General features: G+C 43.8%; 1 protein-coding gene across 1 annotated transcript in view; it reads right to left on the bottom strand.

The window, feature by feature from the left end:
• The window catches only part of LOC103263014 (dedicator of cytokinesis protein 2-like), a 298,126-nt gene that overhangs the window by 229,297 nt on the left and 44,524 nt on the right, over positions 1-24,305 (bottom strand). The window contains exons 6-12 of the mRNA XM_008060687.2: positions 23,302-23,450; positions 17,174-17,309; positions 14,521-14,675; positions 9,742-9,823; positions 3,955-4,090; positions 1,520-1,595; positions 521-597 (exon numbers count right to left, since the gene is read on the bottom strand). Coding sequence (XP_008058878.2) covers positions 521-597; positions 1,520-1,595; positions 3,955-4,090; positions 9,742-9,823; positions 14,521-14,675; positions 17,174-17,309; positions 23,302-23,450 — 811 coding nt within the window. The remainder of the gene's footprint in view (positions 1-520; positions 598-1,519; positions 1,596-3,954; positions 4,091-9,741; positions 9,824-14,520; positions 14,676-17,173; positions 17,310-23,301; positions 23,451-24,305) is intronic.

The raw sequence follows: 24,305 nt of genomic DNA, 5'->3' as shown, positions 1-24,305 counted from the left end.
CCACTTCTTCAAGATAGTCTCTCAGTCTACCCTCCCCCCATCCCTCCCCACTCCCTTTTGGAGACCAGTGGAAGTAGAGGCAAACAGTCACAGATGCAGCAACTCAGTCCACAGGGGCTCTGCAGCAAGACACCACTGAGTCTGAATCCCACTGGTTACTTCTAGCAGTATCAGCCTCTAACAAATTCTCTCACCTCTCCAAGCCCAAAGTGAGGATGACACCATCCATCACACAGGGTTGGGGTAAGGTTGAGATCAAACGAGGTAATTGACTAAAGTGCCTGGCACATAGAAGATATTCAGGATGTGTCAGTTTCTCTCTTCCTCTGAGCACTAGGACATGCCTCCAGTTTGCTTCAGGAGAAGTAGTTTCCATGCCCACAGATCCCATGCCACCATTCTTCCCAGGGTATGTCTGGAAGGAAGGCTAAGGTTCCCAGGGTTCAGGATTTTGATCTGTTGGCTGAAGAGTTGGGGGCTCCCAAGCTGGAGCAGGCTCAGCCCACCTGTGGCACTGTACCTTGTCCTCCACTGTCCCCCTTGGAGGCTGTGACTTTGCCCAGCAGACTGTGCAGGAAGTCATTCTCAGCTGTGACGCTGAAAAGGAAAAGAGAGCACAAAATGTGTGCATGGGACCTTCAAGGGGTTCCCCCACTAGTGGTTCGAGGTGCTCCAAGAAGCCCCCAGCCCTTCCACATGCCTTAGGTGAAAAGGGAGCCTGTTTGTGTCCGCTCAGAATATATATGCCACCAAGAAGCACACGGCTTCTTCACAAAGGAACATGGCTCTGAAATTGGAGATTACTCATGCAACAAGTAGAAGTCATTTTTTATTCCCTAGGAAGATGCTTAAAAAGCAAGAACTCCCAAGCCTCAGTGAATATCTGCTCTACAAGGGGCAAAGACTTAAGCTGCTCCCGCTAAGTCCTAATCACACTCTTTAACCAAAGTCACTGGCCTCATTACCTGGAACATCTGTGAGATTAAGTACTGACATTCTCAAAGTGGGGTCTGTTTTCTTGAAGACTCCATTCAGAGCAAGGAAAGGACAATTAATTATCTTCCTCGCCGCCTCCTCCCAAGTCATGGCTATGTCTACCCATAAGAACCAGGTAAGGACTCTCTGTTACATGCTCCTGATAACACTGCTGTTTCACAACCTCACGATTCCTGTCACACTTGCATTAATGCATTCATCTTTTGTTGATTACCTGTTTAATTCCCCATCTAAACTATGAGCCTCACGAAGACAGGATCTTGCTGATCTTGTTTACCACTTCATCTGCCATGCCCAGCACAATGCCAGCCTCTGCTAGGCCTTCAAAAAAAGGCCTGTGAATAAGTAACAGCTGATGAGTGAATGGGTGAAGAGCTGTTTGGTTTTGAATGCCTGGGCACAGAGCCCATCGTTCCCACCTGCCTGCCACTAACTCAGGGAGCCAGCACACTGGGCGCTCAAGCAGTCCTTGATGACAAAGGGTGTGGTTTAAAAGAATGGAAAGAAATGGGAAATCTCTTACGGGTGGAAAGGAATGAAGTGTTGCTTTTCTTCATCACTCTCTACTTTTCCCTTGATGATGTCAGTTATATCCATAACTAGAAAGAGGAGAGAAATGAATTAGTGGTTTAACTTCCCCTTGTTTCCAGGAAGGGATGACAATGGGATGAGATTGTGGGGCAGGAGGTAGGGTCTGGCTACTTGAGAGTCAACAAGCCAGTGCTAAACAATCCATAGGCAATTTAGATGCCCAGCACACAGCACCTGGGCAAATACCTCTGGGCAAAGCAGGCTGCAAGATCAGCAGACCAGGGAAGTACCCAAGAGTCTCACGGCTTAGCCAAAAGGAAAGAGTCAGAATAGTGGCTAAAAAATGAAACATTAGGTTTGGATTTGACACATATGTATAGAATGTCTACTGTGCCTACAAAACTCCACTGAAGTGATTGGGTTTTTGTCAGATCCGAGAATCTCATGAAATATTCACCCTCTTTTCATAAACATACTCATATGCACAGACATGTAACTGCAGGATTTTTGAATCCTGCAATTCCAGAGGGATCCTGAATCCTCTGAAACGTCTCCTTAAATTAACCGTTAAAGTTCCACAGAATCAAGATAAAGAATATTTGTACCAGAGTGGGGGTTATGGAAATGGGGGGCTAGGGCAGCTGAAAAACGCTGCTCAAATAGAGCCAAAGCCCTAGTAACATAAAATATCTCAAGCACTCCAGGCACTGGTCAGGGAGCCATTGGGATAGCTTGGGTAATGGTCTATCACTGTCTGCATCTAGACAGAGAGGGAATCAGAGAGCAGAGAGGAGGAGGAATTGTTATTTCATTCTGACCAGCATCCATTCTCTCTGAGTAATGGACTATCCTTGTCCATCCTCAATGAGTGACTGTGATTTGGGTGGGACAATCTCCCTCTCCAGAGTTGTTCATATCACTTGGTAGGCCAGAGAACCATGTGCCCCTAACCAGAGAAAATGCTTTGGAGATGATCACATGATCTATATTTAAGCTCCTGGGGCTTCTGCTGAAACAAATGGGAAAGAGGTACATTCTTTCCACTGGGTTGCTAAGTTGGCAGGAGGCAGACTTGGAACAGCTGGACAATATTTTGCCAACCAACTGGACAGCCATTTCATAGTAAGACAGCATGAAGACATAGGAGCTGAGTGAGAGACAAATTCATTTCAGCTCCTGGATCCAGCTATGTCTGAAGCAATCCATCCCTAAATGTTTCCATTACACTGGTAAATACAGTATCTTTTTTTGTTTGTTTCTGCTATATAAGATCAGACTTCTGTCACCTGATTCCAAAAGAGAGGGCAGACTACAGTTAAGTACAAAGGTGTACTTTGCAGTAAGGCTAGAGGGCACTCATTGCTCCAACAGGAACAAGGCGATATGAGGAGTGTCCCACAAATAGAATCAGAGCATTTTAAAGCAGGAGAGGATTTCCTAGATTAACCAGGTCCAAGTCCTTCATTCCATATGTAAGAAACTGAGGCCTTGGGAGAGATGCTTACCCCAAGATCATAGAGCTGGCCAGCTAGCCACAAGGCCAGGCTAAAAAACAGTTAGTTCAGTGTAACATTTCCACACTACCACTCTGCAAGGAGTGAGGAAGACTCTGGTGAGCCAATAGGTCTGTGACCACAGAAGATGAGGGCATCCCAAAGCGAGAAGCCTGAGGCATCGAGTTTAGATGTGATACACAGGGATTATAAATGGTACACTGTTAAAAATTTATATTTTAATAAAAAGAATAAAGCTGGCATATCCAATGGCCATTTTCAGAGGTATTTAAATTTTTTTAAAGAAAAATGTACTTTAAACAAAGTGGGTTGATTAAAAGAAAATATGTTTGGTAAATAATAGTATGGGAGAGAGTCAAGTATCACAAGAACCATAAAAGTGGAACAAGAATGATGAAGCCTTCAAAACCCCAAGAGAGTCACAGCTCGGAGAGCATCACAGCGCTGCTGCTGCTGCCGAGGTGCACATCGGGTCACGCCAGCTCTCCAAACGTCTGTTTCCATCAGGAATTTAGATGTGTGGTAGGTGACTCATTCTGTGTAACTGCATTTCCTGTCCTAGATACATTTTTTTTTAATGATTTGCTCCTCGTAATTAGATCCTGCCTGTATTGTTTTTTACTTTTTCACAGCACTGGTGAGTGAAGGCGCCCACTGCTCAGACAGCACCATGCTCCCAATGCCCTGCTCCAGACGCAAGGACCCCATGATTCACTGTGCTCATCATCAATCTGAACTTAGTCACCAATTATTTCGATTTAGTCACCAGAAATGTAGTTATTAAGGTCTGTCTGGCATAAATTTTACAGGAGTGGGGGAGGCAGGAAGAAAGGGGGAAAGAAATAATCTCTAACATTCAGCCATATAAAATGTGTGCTCCCCTCAGAGTCAGCAGGACAAACTATATCATTACCTGCCACCCCAAAGGGCCTCCTCAGTCCTTGCGTGCACTTCTTTGTACTAGTATCCTTAAGATCCATCTTCCCAACTCGGACTATTTGACAAATCAAGTAAATTTTATCCCTGTTGAGGTCTTTGTTTCCAAGATCCTGTAAGGCAGGAAACAAAGCATTACACATCACGGGCTGAAAGGGAAAAAAGCAGAAAAGAAAACTCAGGAATGATCATTCCTGAGGGATATACTTAATACTCAGTGTTCAAGAACCCATAGTACAAAGGCAGAAAAGATCGAAAACAAGGCTATTATGCCCATTTCACAAATAAGAAAGCGGAGGTTTGCAAAGGACGCTGGGTGACAGGACTTTAGTGCTTAAAGTGCAATTCTTCCACTGCAAACTGGAAAGAAGAGAGAAGGGTAAAAGTGAAATATCACCTACATGCAAAATGATAGAACCAAAAGTAGCATTTGCTATGCATGACTCTATCAATCATTGTTGCTCAGTACCCCCAAGAGAGAAGGCAAAAGGAAGAGGGGAAGTAATCAGCGCTCCCATGTACAGAACACCTAAAACATGCACATCGCTTGTGTTGTGGTGCAGAGCTTACAGCACAGCAGAAGTTTCCTTTTTTTTTTTTTTTCTTTTTTTCCGAGTTGGAGTCTCACTCTGTGGCCTAGACTGGAGTGCAGTGGCTGGTCCCGATCACCGCAGCCTCGACCTGCTGGGCTCCGGCGATCCTTCCGCCTCAGCCTTCCAAGTAGCTGGAACTACAGGCGCGCGCTACCACGCCTGGCTGATTTTTTGATTTACTGTGGAGATGAGGTCTCGCCAAGTTGCCCTGGTGGGTCTGGAACCCGCGGGCTCCGGCAATCCACTCACCTCAGCCTCCCAAAGCGCGGGATTACAGGCTGAGCCACCGAACCCGGCAGAAGTTTCCTTTTAGCGCAGGCTACCAAGCAGTGCTCATGGGTGGGAGCTGTGCTCACCTACTCACTCTGGGCCCCTGGTTGGCAGCTCTCTTTCAACCCAGGGGCCTCCACTCTCCCCACAGCAGGAGAAGGGAGAATGGCAAACCACTCACTGGCTCTTACACCTACCCAGAACAGATGCACATCACTTCAGCCTGCATCTCATTGGCCAGAGCAAAGCACATGACCACACCTAACTTCAAGAGAAAGGAAAGTGCACTCAACTGCGTGTCTACAACGAGGAAGCCTAAACTGGTGAACTGCACTAATGTGTTGTGCTCCGTGCTAAGTGGAATATACATCAGCATCTTATTTGATCCCAAATAACTCTCTGAAGTACGTACAATTATTGCATCCCCATTTTACAAATGGGAAAACTGAGACACAAAGACATAAGAAACTTGTGTTTCCCCAAGGTCATAACCTTAGCCACGAGACTCTGAGCTTTCAGTCCAGACACTCTGACATCAAAGACCACAAACTTCTGTACATAGCTCCCCTGCCATCAGACTGGCACACAGGAGGGAACACCTGACTGCCCTGCTTAAGTCTAAAAGCTTCAGTGATCCTAGGAGCCCCTGCCAGCTGGGATCAGCTAGGGAAGAAGTGACAAGACATGTTGTTGGCATCACAGCAGAGGACGCTGGGCCTAGCCTCACTAGGGAACAGTTTCTTCTCCTCAAAGCTAATTTTTACATGGACATACACACTGGAAACAAGCTCACATCAGCTCACATCAGAGTCAGGACCAAGGCAGAGTGGCCATCCTCAGCCTTTCACTGTAGCTGCTATGAGAGGAAGGGAGAGGTGGTATGCAGAGTCTCTGAGAATAAGCAAGGCCCTGACATGGACCACATCTTCTGTTTGGGGGCTGTGATGGTTAAATTTAAATTTCTACTTGCATAGGCTGCAATGCCTAGTTGTTGGTCAACAACAGTCTAGACGTTGTTGCAAAGGTCTTCTGTAGGCCTGATTAACAGCTACAATCACTGCAACTGACTTTTTTTTTTTTTTAAGACAGAGTCTCACTCTGTCACCCAGGCTGGAATGCAGTGGTGTGATCATAGCCCACTGAGGCCTCCAACTCCTGGGCTCAAGTGATCTTCCTATCTCTCAGTCTCCCAAACAGCTGGGACTACAGGTACACACCACCACACCTGGCTAATTTTTAAAATTGTATTTATAGAAATGAGGTCTAACTACATTCCCCAGGCTTACAATAAGTTGACTTTAAGAAAAGGAGATGACCTTCTATAATGTCTGTGGACCTCATGCAATCAGTGGAAGGCCTTAAGAGCAAAAATTGAGGTTTCCCAGAGAAGGAGGAATTCAGCCCCAAGACTATAGTATAGAACTCCTGCCTGAGTTTCCAGCGTGCAATGCAAATTTCAAACACATATCCTGGAGAACCCTGCTGAGTACAAGGGCTTTCCTTGAGACATGTGTTTCTCTCCCCTCCAAGGCCTTACTACTGGCCAGGGAGGGGAGAGTGGGCTTTCAGGCTGAGAAGGCCCCCTCCACTCAAGTGCACCCCTTGCACTGTCCCATGGACATCTGAGTTTGAGACCCCAACTATCTCCCACCCAGATGTCTGGCCTGCCTGACTCCTTCCTCAATCCACCCTGAAATCTCTTACAGACTCATCTTCAGAAGGCACGTCTATTATTTCCTTTATCTCCCTCCCCAACAATGTGAATAGCTCCCTATTTCCTACCCTATTAGTTCTAATCTTTCCCAGTTGGCATGAAGAGGCCTAGATATAACATATCCAGCTGTCCCATGCAACTGATTGCCCGCCACTCTCTGAATATAAGTAAGCTATTTTTGTCACAAAGACTTCTTTATTACTCCATAAACACACAGTGCTCACTTTCAACTCTGGATCTTTCTTACTAACTACCCCCTCCCACACCTCTGCTTCCAATGCTTACCTCTTATTCCTCTGCATATCTAAATCTTTTCCATCCTTAAAAACTCAAATCTTGCTTCCTATATAGTGACCTTCATTCCTAATTGCTTCTCTCCTCATATTAGAATTATTCATGTTTTTTAAATACCCAGATTGGTGTCTTTTAGAGGTATTCCAGAGTCACAGAGGCCCTAGCACCCAAAAGATTCCTAGGTATAGTTATGGGCAGAATTTTACCCCTCCCCACACACAAAATTTGTATATTGAAGTACTAACCTTCAATACCTCAGAATGAGACTGCATTTGGAGAGAGGGTCTTGACAGAAGTTATTAAGGTCAAATAAGGTCATTAGGGTGGGTTCCATTCCAATATGACTAGTGTCCTTATAAGAATATATTAGAACACAGACACACAGAAAGAGAATACCTTGGTGAAGACAGAGGGGAAAGACACCAATCTGCCAACCAAGGCAAGAGGCCTTAGAAGAAATCAACCCTGTGGACACAATCTCAGACTTCTGGCCTTCAGATTTGTGAGAAAACAAATTTCTGTTGTTTAAGTGAACCACTCTGTGACATGCTTTTTAATAACAGGCCTAGCAAAGTAATACACTAGATACACCTGTAAGATTCCTAGCTAAGCCCCCATTCCAATCCTATTTTCTGGAAAGATTTTGTTGGCTCAAAGGAAGATACCAGATCTTTAAGAAATGCCATTGGAGAGTCCCCTACCCCCACACTAGAGAAGCTTAATATGTTATGCTAACTATAGCAAAATGCTTGAACACGGATCATTCTCTGGAGGGTGTATGAATGGGCAATCATTACTCAGAATTATGTTCCAATTCGTGGTGTCTCCCAGTCATTTCTACTTTGGCCTTACAAAACTCAAACCTGTCGGGGAAACAGGGCAATGGAACTTAGAACAAGTATCACCTGGCTTAGACATACTTGGTGCTTCTTTTATCGTTCATTCTTGTTTCCTGTGTGTTAGCAAAAACCCCCAAATTGAGTTGTCTTAGGGTTCCCCATGGTATGTGCTATTTTGTTCACCCGGGCCAAGAAGGGTAAATCCTTATAAAACAGACAGAGGGATAGTCAATAATCAGTCGGACCCACATGCCACGCCAGCAGTTCCTCAAGGGCAGGGAGCTGGAAGCCCACCCCCAAGGAGAAGACAGGGAAGAACTAACATCCAGAGAGGAGAGAAATAAGGTCAGCAAGGCATGTGTTGCCAAGTCTTATCTCTAATTCTAGCCTCACCTAAACTCCCAGTGGAAAGGGACTTCCAGTCAAACACCATCACATCACCCGGTTTTAATTACCTGCCTTCCCTGGATTGCTTCCTGACATTGCTTTTGTTTATATATGCATGTATTTATTATCTTAATTCACCCCCATTGCACCATGCGAGCAGAAGCCTCATCGGCTTGTTTACTGCTAGGTCGATAGCACCTAGTCCAGAGCTTATGCATAGTAGGTACTCCTCATATAGCTCTTGGATCCATAGAAGAAGAGAAGACACCAATCATCTCAACAGATGGCAGTGTCAGCTTGTCGAGACAATCAAGCAAGGCTCTCAAGTTCATGTGTTCTGAGGAGCAGAGGCCTGGCATAGGCAAAATCCCACGAAGGCAGGATCCCATTCTCATTAATACTGCATGACACACATTTACTGATGCTCTTTCCCTCATGTTTACATCATGAATTGGTTCTCTGCAAAATGAACCACTGATTGATTCCCCATCCTTCTCCCTCTCATGAAACATCTGTCTCGGGGTTTAATCAGGAAGCCCTGCAGGACTCTCCTATTTATCAAGAAAATAAATAGGCCCCTCCTTCTAACTAATAATAGATAAACTGGATTGAGGCACATTTATATATGCCAAGAAAAACTTTGTCTAAGCAATTAGGACCTATGGTCCTATTCCAAGCCTCAGGCCTTTTTTTTTAGGAAATAACAAACAAAATAAATCAACACTACTCCAATCTAATCACGACATAACATGAGACATTGAGCTTAATGGGCTGTTACTGGAAAATTATTGTAGAGCAAGGTAGGTTAATCTAGCATGTCGGTCACTCCCAGATCCAACTCATCCATTTGGTCAATGCTCAATCCCTTCCCTTGGCTCCTCCTCTGTGATTTCCCTTGCTAAATATGAAATGTAGGAGAAAATCTCACAAATGGTCTTCTCCCCAAAGGAGCACCATATCCTTAGGTGTCTTAAGATCACATTCTTAATACACCCTTGTGGAAACAGGACAAGAGAAAGGTCTAGCAATTATAACTCTTAATTATTTCCTTCTTTCCATTGTTTCTCCTATTCAAAGTACAAAAGCCAGGTTCACTCTCAGAAACAAATCATCCAAATAACAATTGATTTTGACATTTCTACATATAAGTCTTGCCCAGTGAGTATTGGTATTTATTATAGAAGAAAGATCCTAAGGACCCTACCAGATCTCCAGTCATCTATGACCTCATTATGTTCAGAATGTCCAATTTACCAAGGCAGTCAATGTTCTAGAAAGTTCTTTGATACATTTTAGAAAGGTTTTCAGAAAGCCCTGAACCAACGAAAGGAACTCAGGTTATAATCATGAACTAACTGGAAAATCAAAATAGCTGCAGTACCAAGTTTACCTAGGCACGACTGCTCAAAGAGGTTTGTGCTAGTTTCTGTGGCACTTTGCATATGTTCTCTGTGTGTGCACAGTGAAAGAGGCAGGAAGGAAGGAAGAGAGACAGAAAAGGAGAAAATCCATCTTCCCAAAAGCTCCCTCGGGGCACCCATGACCTTTGTCAGCTCTGAATCCCTGCTTCAAGCTTAGAATATGGGTCTGCACCAAGGCCATCCTCCAGCCAAGATCACATCCTTGCCAGTGTGGACCATGGTAACAATAAGAGAGTGTACACTCACCGTGAAGACCACCTTCAGGTTGTTGAGCATCTCGATCTCCTTTGGGAAGCCCCGGCTGCCCCATCGCACCAGGTAGTTCTCGCTGCAGGAAGAAGGGTGTCAGCTTGTCAGTGTCAGGGGACTCGGCATTCATTCTGTAAAAGTTTCCACTGGGCATCTGCTATGCCTGACACCATGCTGGCTGCTGGGGATACTGTAGTGTTTGAGACAGACATGGCCCTTCCCTCTGAGAGATCACAGTTATGTTAAGCGACACACATTAGACAGGCGAGGGCAAAAAATTAGGAACATATGAGTATCTGCAACCTCTTTCCCTCCCCCATCTGCTGAGCAACTCTGGCACAGCTGTCTAATATTTTTCAAGAGCAACTGCACACTCTGTAAAGGTTATTGAGAGTGGCAGAGATGAGGGGGAAGGATTTTAGTATGTCTTGTTGGACATTAAGAATATATGCCCTTTCTAGCCTGTTCCCCTTTCAAGACTGAGTAAAGACTAGAATTATTTTAAGTTATCCTTTGAAGGTAGGACTGTTTCCTTAAATGGAATGTCATCCTGTGATGGACCATATAGGGCCTTAGCCATTACCTAAGACACACTTAAGTAACTATTTAAATGCTATTGTGAAACTATTTATATAAAACTATATAGAAATATATACATATAAAACATATAAATATACACATTTATACAATATAAAAATATGCTACAGTTTGAGCATCCCTAATCTGAAAATCCCAAATCTGAAATGCTCCCATATCTGAAATTGTTTTGAGCCCCAATTTGATGCTCCAAGAAATATTCATTAAGATATTTTAGATTTTAAATTTTGGGGTTAGGGATGCTTGACTGGTAAATATATATAATGCAAATATTCCAGAATCCAAAGTTCAAAATACTTATGGTCCCAAGCATTTTGAAGAAAAGACACTCAGCTGTATAAAGGAAAAGTTTAGGAAGTTGTGAGACTGTATATCAGAAGGGTCTGACCCAGTCTGGGTGGTCAGGGAAGTCTTTGCTGAGGAAATGGTATGAAATAAAGTTGGTTAGGAAAAAAATAGAGGAGAAAATGCTTCAGGCAAAGTAAACACGTAAGGGCCATGAGTTAGGAAGGAGCTTGCTGTGTCTGAGAAACAGATTCAAGGGGAAAGTGATAAGCGAAAAATTAGAGGGGGAAGCCAGGGCATGTAGGTTTCATAAGCCATGCAAGGATTTTGACTTAATGTTAAGAGTAACTGAAACTTGTTGAAGGCCTTTATGAGGGGGCAATCGCATGGTCTTGACATATGATCATTTACTGTCTCACATCTAGCAACCATATGCCACCCTATGTAGTTCATACTAGTCAGTCCAGTCACACCAGGAAGATTAAGAAGTCTAGAACTTATTTTTTAGAAGAATCTCAGTACAGTTTGCTGAGTTGACTTGTTAGATTTTTCCTGACATCTAGGAGCATATAGTTGGTGCCAAATAAATGCCTAATGTTTTGAATTTAAAAAGAAATTCAAAAAACAGGTTAGCCCAAAAGGGCATAAGAGAATTCAGCAAAGATAAAAGGAATCGCCTTCTTTTTAGAACTTAGTTCTCTCTGAGGTCTCACTCCTCTCTCTCCCCTCACCCCCAGAAGATTAATGAGAGCAGTCTGAGCAAAGTTCATGGAGGAAATGAAACCGATAGCAAAAATGAACACAGCCCCGGATTAACCAATGGTTAAACTCAATCAAGTTAAATACGTCTTTTCATTTTTATTTATCAGTAAGAGTTAAAAATTTTAGCAGTATTTACAGTAATTAACCAGGAAGACTCCATCTAAAATATCTGTTGTAGTTTAAGTGCTTTCTCATTGGTTATTTCTGTACTGTTAGCAAAATGCCTAGGCATTTTTTCAGTATCTTCCATCACACGTAGCAAACCCCTTAGTGACCCAGGCTGCTATATCGAAACAGCAGGCACCAGCAATTTTCTTCTAGGAGAAATTCAACCATAAATAAGGAAAGCAATTTAGAGGGTTGAGCTGGCCCCATCCATCCTTGCCCAGGAAGATGTGGGTGGCAGAATCTGTTTCATGGCACCAAGACAGGTGAGAACTCCTCCAGATGACACCCTCCCCAGAGGAATGGAGAGGACTCCTTGAGCTCTTCTTAGACATAAATAAGCCTTACCACTGACCTCGTACCTGAACTGCTTCTCTTTTGTTCTATAAAATTTTACTTTACATTTCCCAAACTGAGTCAGGCAAAGTGGCTTACGCCTATAATCCCAGCACTTTAGGGGAGGCCAAGGTAGGAGGATCGATCACTTGAGACCAGGAGTTTGAGACCAGCCTAGGCAACATAGCAAGACCTAGTCTCTACCAAAAAAATCAAAAAAATAAGCCAAGCATGGCAGTGTGCGGCTGTAGGCCCAGCTACTCGAGACTCTTGCTGAGGCAGAAGGATCACCTGCGCCCAGGAGGTCAATGCAGTGAGCCGTGGTCGTGTCACTATACTCCAGCCTGGCAAGAGAGTAAGACTCCAATTCAAAAAAATTCCAGGTTGGATCACTTCAGGAATCCACTGGGCATCTGATTCAGCCTGACACTGAAAAGTCGATCCCACCATATTCTTCCCAGGCCACATCTGGGCCACACTGAAGACGCCTTAACTTGCCTGTTGTTTATTGCTTGTCAACTCCGGCTGGAGCAAGCAGGAGTAGAGATTTCTTTCTCAGGGAAAGAACAGCTCTCCAGAGTCAGATTGACATAGGGAGTGTCCCCAAATTCCCCCCGCCCTTTCCTGTATCGTGTCTCTTTTCTTCTTCCTTTGCTTTCTCTTCTTTTCCACTGTTGCTTGTTCCCGCCCTTTTTGCCCTCCTCCTCCTGCTCATCCCCAGTCTCCTGAGGGTTGCCTTGTGCCCCTGGTGCTCTCAGAGGTATCACTCAGGCATGCCCCATCAAGCACAGCATACAGGGTGGCACAGTAGATAACACAGCTGCCACTTCACTGATCCATTGCCTCCCTGCCATCCTGCCATCCATCACTGAGAAAGGCAGGAGATCAGGCTCCCATGTCAATGTGGCAGGGAGGATTCAACTTCCAGGGTCCTTTCCACAGGTGCCCTGGGAGCAACTGACAGAGGACAGCAAGAGGCTTGAGACACATGAACTATTTCAAAGGTGGCTCTAAGGACCCAGGAATGCTCATTCCCAGTGTTCATTGAGGTCAAAATAGGCGAGTTGGGCTGACTCTTTAATACTAGGGACTTAGGGACCTCATTCCTGGGTGACAGATTTTAGTGGGAAGTAACCTATCTTTGGAGTCAGATGGACCTGGGTATAGTCCTCAGCTGCCATTTATAAATATGTGTGACTTTGGACTTGAGCTCCCTGAGTCTCATTTTCTCACCCTAATAACACGGAGGCATGAGAATTAGATGAGGTCATTTACAGACCTCAGCACAGTTTCCTTAGATGGACAGCCTCTCAACATTTCACAAATGTCTCCAGGGGAGCCACTGTTTCTTAAAGTGCCACTCTTCACTAGGTACTATACATTATTTCATTTAATTATCATAAAACCCAGCCAGGAAGACACTAGGTCTTCCATTTTGTCCATAAAGGCAGAGACATATCAGTCAGTTACATCAAATATAAGCTCCATTCTGACATATCAGTCAGACATATGACATATCAGTCAGTTACATCAAATATAAGACCACATGTTGTCCCAACACCGAAGTGGAGAGGACAGGTAGTTGTCACCTGTGAAGAAGGATGATCTGAGCCACAAGCACAGGTCAAAGGTCCAGCAGTGGAGGCTGGTGGTGCACCAAAGTCTCTTCCCAAGAGTATTTTCCCTTTCTTGAGCTGAGACACCCAGAAGTTCCCTCATCTCTTCCATTCCCAAGAACAATTGATTAAAGTAGTGATAATAACAGCCACTGCCACTTGCCACTTGCGGCACAGTACATATGCCAGACCTTCTGGTTCAAATGCCTTTTCTCATTCAAGCCTGAAAAAAGATGACCTCATGAGGTCTGCACTTGCATTTTGCAAATGGGGGACTCAGGCTCAAGAAAGATGAACAATCTGTCTGATGTTAAGGAAAAGCAATGGTGAGGGGGGGCAAGATGTGAACCTAGATAGACTTTGGAACCTTTACTCTTAGCCTGTGGTTGCCACAGATGATTTAGAGTTTTAACCATTCATTTCCTAACTCCCATTTTAAAGGTAGATATTTGTATTCTAGCTGATGCTAGCTGTATGGATCTTGTTATTTCAGGTTGTTTCCTGGTTATCAAAATATATTTTACAAAACCCTATAGCCATAGCCCCACTGGAGGAAAAAAAATCTGGTGGCAAGTAATACTTCCACCTAACTCCCACACACTCCAAAGAAGTTTTTTTTTTTGAGTCAGAGTCTCACTCTGTCACCCAGGCAGGAGTGCAATGGCACACTCATGGCCACTGCAATCTTTCCAACTCAGTCTCAAGTAGCTGGACCTACAGATACATACCATCACACCCAGCTAATTTTTTTATTTTTATTGTAGAAACGAGGTCTCACCAAGTTGCCCAGGCTGATCTCAAACCGTGGGCTCAGGCAATCCTCCACCTCCCAAAGTGCCGGGATTATAGGCATGAGCTACCACACCCGGTTCCGAAGAAGTTATTTCCACAACCTCAGTTAGGGTTAGTTTCTCTTACAGGTGGGAATTGCTCCACAAGTGAAGATAGAAAGAAAAGATGCTCTGTGCACTAGTTTCCACAGACAAAGGAGTCAGACAACACTGAACACACCTACCTTATGACCATTTGCTTGTTGGGGTCATAGAGAGACATGAAGAGCTCGGCATCTTCCCCAATTCTGCACACAAAGTTTCTCACAAAGACATAGAGGCTGTGGGTGGGGGATGAGGAGATCCGGGAATATGTTCCATAATCTGGCTGGTCTTTTGACTGAGTGGCAGAAGGAAGAAGAGAAGGAGATGGAGAAAATTAGCCCAGCACCTCCTAGGACAATAGAGAGATAGTCTAGGATATTGAGAACATGCTCAAGTCTGAAGATGTCAGCATTACACCCAGCTCTACTACCAGACGGTTCTGCAGTCTGAGTCAAGTCATTTTGATGCTCTTGACCTGTATTTTCCTATCCTGAGAAATACCACCACTGACCCAGCCTTCCTCAAAAGGCTAGTTTGACAAAAAGCACAGCTATAAAAGAAAAACTTGCTTGAAAGGACTTCCTCAAAATTATAAATGTTCACTCTTTGAAAGATGCATTTAAAAAATGAAACAGCAGGGCAACCCCTCGGGTTCCCTTCCCACTGTGAGCTTTTCTGTCCTCTCAATAAATCCTGCTTTCAAAAATGAAAAAAAATGAAACAGCAAGACACAGACTAGGAGGAATTTGTAAAACATACATCTGATAGAGAATTTGTATCTAGAATATGCAAATAACTCTTACAACTAATTATAAGGAAAAGAGCCCAATTAACACGAGTAAAATAATTGAACAGACACTTCATAAAAGAAGACACAAATGGAAATAACCAGTAAGCACACGAAAAGATATTCAACATCACTGGTGGTCAAGAAAATGAAAATTAAAACCACAATTTTAATTAAAACTGAATTAAAAATTAATGTAATAAGTTAATTGAAATGCAATTAAAATTAAAACTATACAACTGCTAGAATGACTAAAGTTAAAAAGACTGACAATACCAAGTATTGACAAGAATGTAGAGCAACTGGAACACCCATATACCGCTAGTAGAAACCAAAAACTATACAGCTATTTTGGGAAATAGTATGGTAGTACCTTAAAAAATTGTTCATACACTTATCATATGATCTAGCAATCCCGTTGCTCATGAATGAAAACCTTTCCACACACAGATTTGTTTCCAAATGTTCATAGTACATTCGTTATAATGGCCCCAAACTAGAAACTATTCAAATACCCAACAATTGGTCAATGCTATATACCATCAACAGCTGGTCAGTGATATGTTGACTCAGCTATAAAAAGGACCAACATGTTACTATGCAAAATATAAGCCTCAAAATCATTATGCCAAGTAAAACAAGTCAAACACAAAAAACTAATCCTGCATGATTCTGCTCATATGAAATTCTAGAAAAAGCAAAACTACAGTAACAGGAAGAAAATTGGGGTTGCTTGGGACCTAGGGGTGGGGAAGGAGTACAAAGAAATGTTTAGGGTGATGGAACTGTTCTATTTCTTTGTTGTTGTTTGTTTGTTTGAGTTGGAATCTCACTCTGTCACCCAGGCTGGAGTGTAGTTGCATGATCCCGGTCACCACAGACCTGACCTGCTAGGCCCAGGCTATCCTTCCACCTCAACCTTCTAAGTAGCTGGAACTACTGGCGTGTGCCACTACACCCAGCTAATTTTGTGATTTATTGTAGAGATCAGATCTCACCAAGTTGTCCAGGCTGGTCTTGAACCCCTGGGCTCAGGCAATCCTCTCGCCTCCACCTCCCAAAATGCTGGGATTATAGGCATAAGCCACCATGCCCAGCTGTTCTATATCTTGATTGTGATGGAGTTTATCCAACAATATGTATTACTAAGATTCATTAAAGTATGGTTTAAATGAATGGATTTTACTATGAAAATTATACATTAATATATCTAAAAATAAAATCACTTTCAAATAATGCACAGCAGCTAAAATATTTTTTAAAAAATATAAATCAGATTGTGGACCCTTCCTTGAAATCTTTTGCTGATTTCCTATAATACTTGGAATAACATCCCAACTCTGTTCCACAATCCCTCAGATCCTCTGAGAGCTGGCCCCTGCTACCTCTCCAAATCATGGCCTGTACTTCCCCCACTGATCACAACACCCTCTCCACACTGCACTTTCTACTTCTTGAACAGCCAGAATGCAGTCCTGCCTCAGGGCCTTTGCATTTGCTCTGCACCTCTGCCTGGAACTCCCTGTTCCCAAATCTTCCCAGGCCTGGTGCCTTTCCATTATTCAGGTATCAACACAGATGTCACTCCTGAGAGAGGCCTTTCCTGGCCAAGCCTTTCAAAGCAGCTCCTGAGTCACATAACCCTACTTTATTGCCATCACCCTAGTTTATTGCCTTTTAGAAACTTATCGCCATCTGGAATTAATTTTTTTCATTTATTTATTTACTTTTTTATTGCTTTTCTTCTCTTCTCCTCCCTAGAAGCTAAAAGCTCCCAGAGATCACAAAACTTGCCTGACAGGTAACTACCTGTGGGATGGATGTTGAATAAATTACAAATTTGAGTACAAAACCACAATAAAAGGCATGTGGTTACTCATCATCTCGGGTCATAGACAGATGGTCCCTTGAACAGTACACAGTCTGGCTAATTAGCCTATTATTTTAAGTTTATGATGTGCTAAATGGCTGCCTCACTTGGTCAAAGCCTGTTTAATAAAGCTCACCATTTCTTCCTTGATACGCTCTGTGATTTTATCAGTGGCTTCCTCGTGTGCATGGAACAAGCTGATGACGCTGCTATTATCAGGGTCCAAGATATTTCCATCTTCATCTCTGACAGTCAAATCGAGTTCAAGGATTCTGAAAAGGAAAAACAGGTGAAGATAAATTGGAGATACCTTTAGGTTGCTGGTGAGAAGTTTGTTTTTGTTTTTTATTTTACCAGAAAGTTCAGCTGAGTTCTGGGGATCCTATATTCTCATGGAAAAGCTCTACACCAACATCCTTGGACACAGCTGGGGTGCATGTTAGTATACAGTACAGCCTCCTTGGAAGGCGCTGTGACAATATGCAGTCAATTTCTTTTTACTGTATATTTCCCATGACATTAAGCCCAGAGAAATACCCACACTTGAATGAGGATGTGTATTGCAGCATTGTACATATCAGCAAAGTGTTGAAAAAATAACAAAATGTCTAACAAAAGAGACATGGTTAAATAAACTGAAATCTATAATAGAATACCATGCAGCAGGGTCTAAAAAAATAGTATATAGTTTTGATGTGTATAGTGATATACCTCAGAAAAAAAAATCAAGTATGAAAAGATACATACAGTGGGTTTTATGTTTTTTAAAAAAGCAATAAAACAAATAAACAAACAAAAAACCAGACCAGATATGTTACCCATGTGCATGTATAAAACCAACAGTGAACAGAGCAAAAAATGGAAACAAAAAGAGTCAAACTACCAACATGAGTTATTGGCAAGGAGAGTTAGGGACTTAGGGCTGGTAGGAATGGAAAGATCAGAGGATACATGTGCCTTGTCTCAACTCATTTAATGTTTTGTTTATTTTAATTATGTGTTTATTTTTTTAGACATAGGGTCTCACTCTGTTACCCAGGCTAGAGTGCAATGACATGATCATAGCTCACTGTAGCCTGGAAATTCTGGGCTCAAGTGATCCTCCTGCCTCGGCCTCCCAAGTAGCTGGGACTACAGGCACACGTAACCACACCTGGCAATTTTTTAAAAATTTTCTGTAGAGATGGGTCTCACTATGTTGCCCAGGCTGGTCTCAAACTCTTGGCTTCCAATGATCCTACTACCTCGGACTCCCAAAGAGCTGGGACTACAGGCGTGAGCCACCATACCTGCCCTAATATATATACAGAGGAGGTATTTATATATTATTCAATAAAAATGTGAAAACCTTTGTTGGAGGAAAACAATCTCAGTATATTATTGTTACCTATAGCTTGCTCTTTAGCTATCTGACTTCCAGGCCACAAGCCTTTCCCTGTTTGGTATTGATTTGTTTCAATGACACCTGTCATCCTGATTGGCATCAGGACACTAACAGCAACAAACACACAAACCATTTGCAGTAAGCTCACATACAGTAAGTGTTTTACACATATTAATACACTTAATCCCCATAACAACCTATGGAGGAGCTACTATTAATATCCCCATTTTACAAATGAAGAAATGAGGATATGAGGACTAAATTTGCTCAAAGTCATATAACTAGTAAAAACTAAAAATGCATCCTTGACTGAGCTCTTTTTTTTTTTTTTTTTTTTTTTTTTTTTTTTTTGAGTCAGGTTCTCACTCTTTCACCAGGATTGAGTGCGATGGCAATATCACAGCTCACCACAGCCTCGACCTTCTGGGCTCAGGCAATCCTCAGCCACCCAAGTAGCGAGGACTCCAGGCATCACCATGCCCAGCTCATTTTTATTTATTTATTTTTTTTTGTAGAGACAGTGTCTCACTATGTTTCCCAAGCTGTTCTCAAACTCCTGGGCTCAAGCAATCCTCCCACCTCAGCCTTCTAAACTGCTAGGATTACAGGCATGAGCCATCAAACCAGGCCAGAGCTCTTCACTTCTATAACACACTTTCTGCATAGGAGGAGTTTAGGAGCAGAATATGGCTCGTGAGGTGGGTCGTGGGGTAGATTTGCAGAGGCCTTAACTTGAAGCTGCCTTTGTACTTGATGTTGAGAAGGAGAACTTCAGCTGTCCAAACATAGAAGGCAGAGGGACAGAGGCTGACAGATTCCAAAAAGGTCAACAGTGGTCCTACTTGGCTACCACTACCAGGTCCCAGCTTCTAGAAGGGCAGCAAAGACAACCAAAGGAGACTAAGTCTTCATCTCTTATTTGAGAATGGAACTGAGAGGCACATCTCTCATCGCATCCAAATGTAAATGAAGGGAGCCAAGGTACACTCATTTGTCCCACACTCATTAGGAAATTCGCTCTGACTCACACAATGCACAGCCACGCTGCCTAACGGGCAATGCTGAGGGGGAAAAAACACATTCAGCTTATGCTCCGCAGGGTTCACCCGACCTCAGAGAAGATGGAACACAGTCGATACATAATTTAATGCCAAGATCTCTCCAGCTCTTTCTCTTCAGAATTTATCAAAGTGGATTCGGTTCTAAAATGTATGAATAAAACATTCTCCCAGCTCCAGCTATCCTGGGATTTGGAGAAGTCATCTGAGGATTCCTCACTCCTTGGACACTAAAGAGCTTGTTCATTACCAGTTGCACCTGGAACTTTGGAAGCTATAGTAGAACTGATGGGATTCCCATGGCCCAGGGCAGGAGAGACCGTCCTACACAGGACAGGACTATCCTGAATGGGGGAACCATCCATCTTGGGGAGAAGAATATTCTGGCATTTTCTCATCAGGAGGCAATCCCACTGCTCTCTTCTGTTCAAGAAAGTGATAAAAGGAACCCAAGTTGAGGACAGGGGAAACAGACCCCACTATATAAATTTAAAAGGAAAAAAAAAAAGGTAAAGAAAACAAAAATGGCTCCTGCCACGACTCCTCATCACTGCCTGGAAAAATGTAGACTCATCAAGCACTCAGGTCCCAAGTTTCCAGTTGCTGTCTGTCTTCCTGCCTCCCTCTCCATGGTCACGTTCACTTCTCCTCTATCCCCACATTCTCTCGTGTTTCTCTCTCTCTCTCTCTATCTCTCTCCCCCACCCCTGCCTTTCCACTTCACCTAGTTAGACTCATGGCAGTTGTCACGACTGCCATGCATCCCATCCCTGGCCTCTTTCAACCTTCCTACCCATGCTTCCTCTGCTCATGATGTGGGGCTGTCCACCTCCTTGCCTCCCTTACTAAGCCACATCAACCTCAGATGGCAGTACAATGCAAGACAGAACTCTAGTGTCATATGACCACATTCAAATTCCACTGCAACTTGGGCAATATCACTAATCACTCTTGAGCCTCAGTTTTCTCATCAGAGAAATAGTACCTACCTCACAAAGTTCTTGTGAGATTTCACTGGGTTAAGTCATGGAAGGTGCTTGCAACAGTGCCTGGCATATAGTGGGCACTCAGCAAGTTATCATTAGTTCTTATTGTTGTTGTCCTTAAAAATAGAGGCTGTACTTTGTGTATGTCTGTATGTACCCTCACAGCCTACCAGGTGTGCAACAGAAGTTAGGTGACTGAATACAGGAACAGAAGGATGTCTGATGTCGTCTGAAGGAATGAAGTGAATGGAAAAAGAATCAGGCTGATTTTGATCACTTCTTCAAGACTCAGTTTCACAGGAGCCTCCCTAACTCCCACAGCTTGAGTGCCATATTCCTGTGCCCGTGCTCAGCCCAGACACTCAGCCTCCTATCTTTTGGGGAGATGCCCACACCATATTATAGCTCTGAGCCCTCAAGACACCAGGCCGGTGCTACGAAGCCCAACTCTCTCACTTCCAGCTGAAGCATTTAGGGAAGGGAGGGGCTGCTTAGCTTGGAGTCTGTCTCTGCCACAGGGTGTCTCTCACTTCTCCAAAGGAAACTGACTGAAACTGAAAGCACAGGGGTGGGCCAGAGGATGCTGCAGAAGAGGGCCTGGTTTAGGGAGGACCCCCTTTCTCTTTGTCTCCCATCACTACCATCTGTCCACTCAGTCATCACTTGCTGAGCACCTACTGTGCACAGACTTTGTCCCAGGCACAAACATAGAGATGAATTCAACAGTCAGCATCTTAGAGAAGCTCACAGAAAAGCAGGGGAGCTGGGCCAGGAAGGAGGCTCAGAGTCTGCAAGAGCTCCTGACTCAGCCTGGGGAAGGTAGGGGAAAATCAGGGAAGGTTTCCTCTGAGTGGTGACCACTTCTTCCATTCCTGGTCCTTCTTTTCAGGAGCCCTGATTGAGGAAACATTTGAAGGTCGCAGATGTAATTGGAAAGCAGCAAAATGCCCTCAAGTCCCACTCTCCCAGCTGCTACTGTGCTCTCAACTAGAGACACCACGGTACCAACGAAGACAGCAGCTGCGTGGCAAACTCTTCCCGTCACTTTGGGATGATGTGCTTTATAAAGCAGATTTGGACACTCCTGCCAGATGCCAACAGGGGCACCAGCAGAGGGACTGTGTTTGTGGAATGGAAAGCGGCCGCAAGTTAAGCCCACTGACTCTTCTGTCTGTTTCCTCTTCCTAGTACACATAAGGGCACAAAAGCCTGGCCAGCTGCTGGGAAATTTTCTTTTATGTCCATTGAAAGGGGTTTTTACTTCCCCCTCAGGCCCTGTGTTCCAGCCCCCGACCCACTTTGCAGTTTCTTGAGCATGTCATGCACTCTCATGAACCCTGTCCTCCTTTTTTCTTTTTTTTTTAAGCCTCCTTAACATCTCTTTATCCTTCAAACTTCAGCTTCAGGGTTACCTCCTTCAGGAAGTCTTCCTTGACTTCCTTCTCTAAGGCAAATTAAAAGCACCCTTTATTCCTAAGCCATGAAACCTCTCACAATACATATCAACAGATCACTTGTAGCTCACTCCTAACTGGATGGCGATTCCACAGGGGACAGGAACTTATATTTCTGTTGCCCCAACACCTAGCAGGAAATCCAGTCAACCATAGGTGCTCAATACATGTCTATCATTGGAATGATCAAACAAATGATTAGAATGTTTAGAGGGCATTCAAAAAACCAGGAGGCAGGGGAGGCATTTATAGTTCTCAAAGGCCATCCAAAGGAGCAGTGTGGTGAGACCTATGCATTCTGGGTTCAGACTGCCTGGGTCTCAATTCTGGTTCTGCCGTATACTAGTGGGCAACTCCAGACAAGTAATTTCGCCTACCGAAGAGCCTCAGTCTCCTCATCTGAAAAATGGGGATAATAAAACTGCAAGCCCCATAGAGTCACAAGAATTCAATGAGACAATGCATGCAAAACACTCAGCACCATGCCTGGTACATAATTATTTCTGATGAAGTGTTAGTTATAATATTATTATCAGTGAGCTGTCCTGCCTTACACAATTGCTTCTTATTCTCCTTCACTTTCTAGCATTCAAATTCCAACCCATTTCTGCTTCTCTGCCTTTTTTTTTTTTTTTTTTTTTTTTTTTTGTAGGAGTCTCACTCTGTCGCCCAGACTGGAGTGCAGTGGCCGCTTCCGGCCACCGCAGCCTCGACCTGCTGGGCTCCAGCGATCCTTCCTCCTCAGCCTTCTGAGTAGCCGGAATTACATGCATGTGCTACCACGCCCAGCTAATTTTTTTTTGATTTATTGTAGAGATGAGGTCTCGCTGCCCCAGGCGGGTCTTGAACCCACGGGCTCAGGTAATCCACTCACCTCAGCCTCCCAAAGGTGCAGGATTACAGGCTGAGCCACCAAGCCCAGTCTCTCTGCCCTTTTAAGGAGACACTTCTACAACTGTGCGTGTGACTTGGCTGATGGCGTGTGGCTTGGACAACTCAGGATGGAGGAAGAGACAGTAAGTCTCACACTGGGATTTAAGGAAGAGTTTTGCAAATGCAAGGATAAAATGACAACAGGGCTGAAAGGGAACCAGCATGACTGTGCTCCTCAACCCGTCAGAAGTAGGTTAAATGAGTGTTCTAAATCTCTGAGCCTGGGAATAACCACTGCATAAGCAAGCTTGCTTGCTCCACTAGCATGTCCCTGGGTCCCAGGAGAGTGAAAACACTGGCACACAAGCCCGGCCATTGGAAGCAGCCCTCTTCAAGACAGAAAGTAGCAAACTTGCATCTAAAAATGAAACTAAGCTTTAGCGGGAGGGAGACAGGGAAGAGAATTGGATGGGGGAAGAAAGCATTCTTTCAAAGAAAAGAGAGGTTACTTGTTGCCATAGTCAATTTTAGATGTGACTTTCTGCTTCAATTCCTTCAGCTCATCCTTGGGCAGAGTTCCTGAGAGTAGCTGGGACCTCCACTCCATCAGGTCATACATCATGGACTGCACCTGGAGGAAAAGCTCCTTTTTGCTGGCCTAGGAGACAAGAAACAATTTGTTATCATCTGTGCCAAAGAGAAATTGAGCCTCTCCCAGCCCTACCCAGCTATGAAGGAATTGGGTGGTGGTCTTAGTTGTTGATCTATTTCTTCCTCTTGGGCTACAGAGGTATCTCAAAAGCTAAAGTAAAAATTCCATCTCTTCTTGGTTAAAGAAAGTGTGATTTCTGACTTTAATCCAAAAAGATACTTGTTGAACAAGAATGTCATGAGCCTCTGCTCTAATGGAGGCCCCAGCGCTCAGGCTCTTTGAGACTGGGAGTCAGGGTCATTACTCCAGTGATAAAGGACTATTTCTAGAGCGGCATTCCCCAGAGGGTGGCCTGTGGGATGTAAGGTGGCTCTTGGTGGTACAAAGACACAAGGGCAAATAACACTAATCCATATGGTGATTCTTTTCTACTCTTTCCAAACTTCTGTTTAAAGGAAAGATAAAGTTGTAGTTTTATGGGAATATGTCTTTAGTACCACTCACACATGTGTTAATTTCTTTTTTAACAAAGAAAGAGAGAAGGTCTTGGGCTCAGAGCTCTTGACAATAACAAGCATCTAATAACATTGCCTTGTTTTTTTTTAACATATTTTTATTTTAAAACTATAGGGTACAGTTAAGGGTTAGGTATACAAATATGCATCATAGCCAGGTTCGGTGGCTCAGCCTGTAGTCCTGCGCCTTTCAGAGGCTGAGGTGAGCGGATTGCCTGAGCCCGCGGGTTCGAGACCTGCCTCAGCAGCAAGACCTCATCTCTACAATAAATCAAAAAATTAGCCGGGCATGGTAGCACGCGCCTGTATTTCCAGCTACTTGGAAGGCTGAGGCGGAAGGATCGCC

This window comes from Carlito syrichta, unplaced genomic scaffold, assembly GCF_000164805.1.
Source record: "Carlito syrichta isolate Samal-C Ts95f unplaced genomic scaffold, Tarsius_syrichta-2.0.1 Scaffold304701, whole genome shotgun sequence".
Classification (NCBI taxonomy): domain Eukaryota; kingdom Metazoa; phylum Chordata; class Mammalia; order Primates; family Tarsiidae; genus Carlito; species Carlito syrichta.
This window is presented reverse-complemented; position numbering and strand designations above follow the sequence as displayed.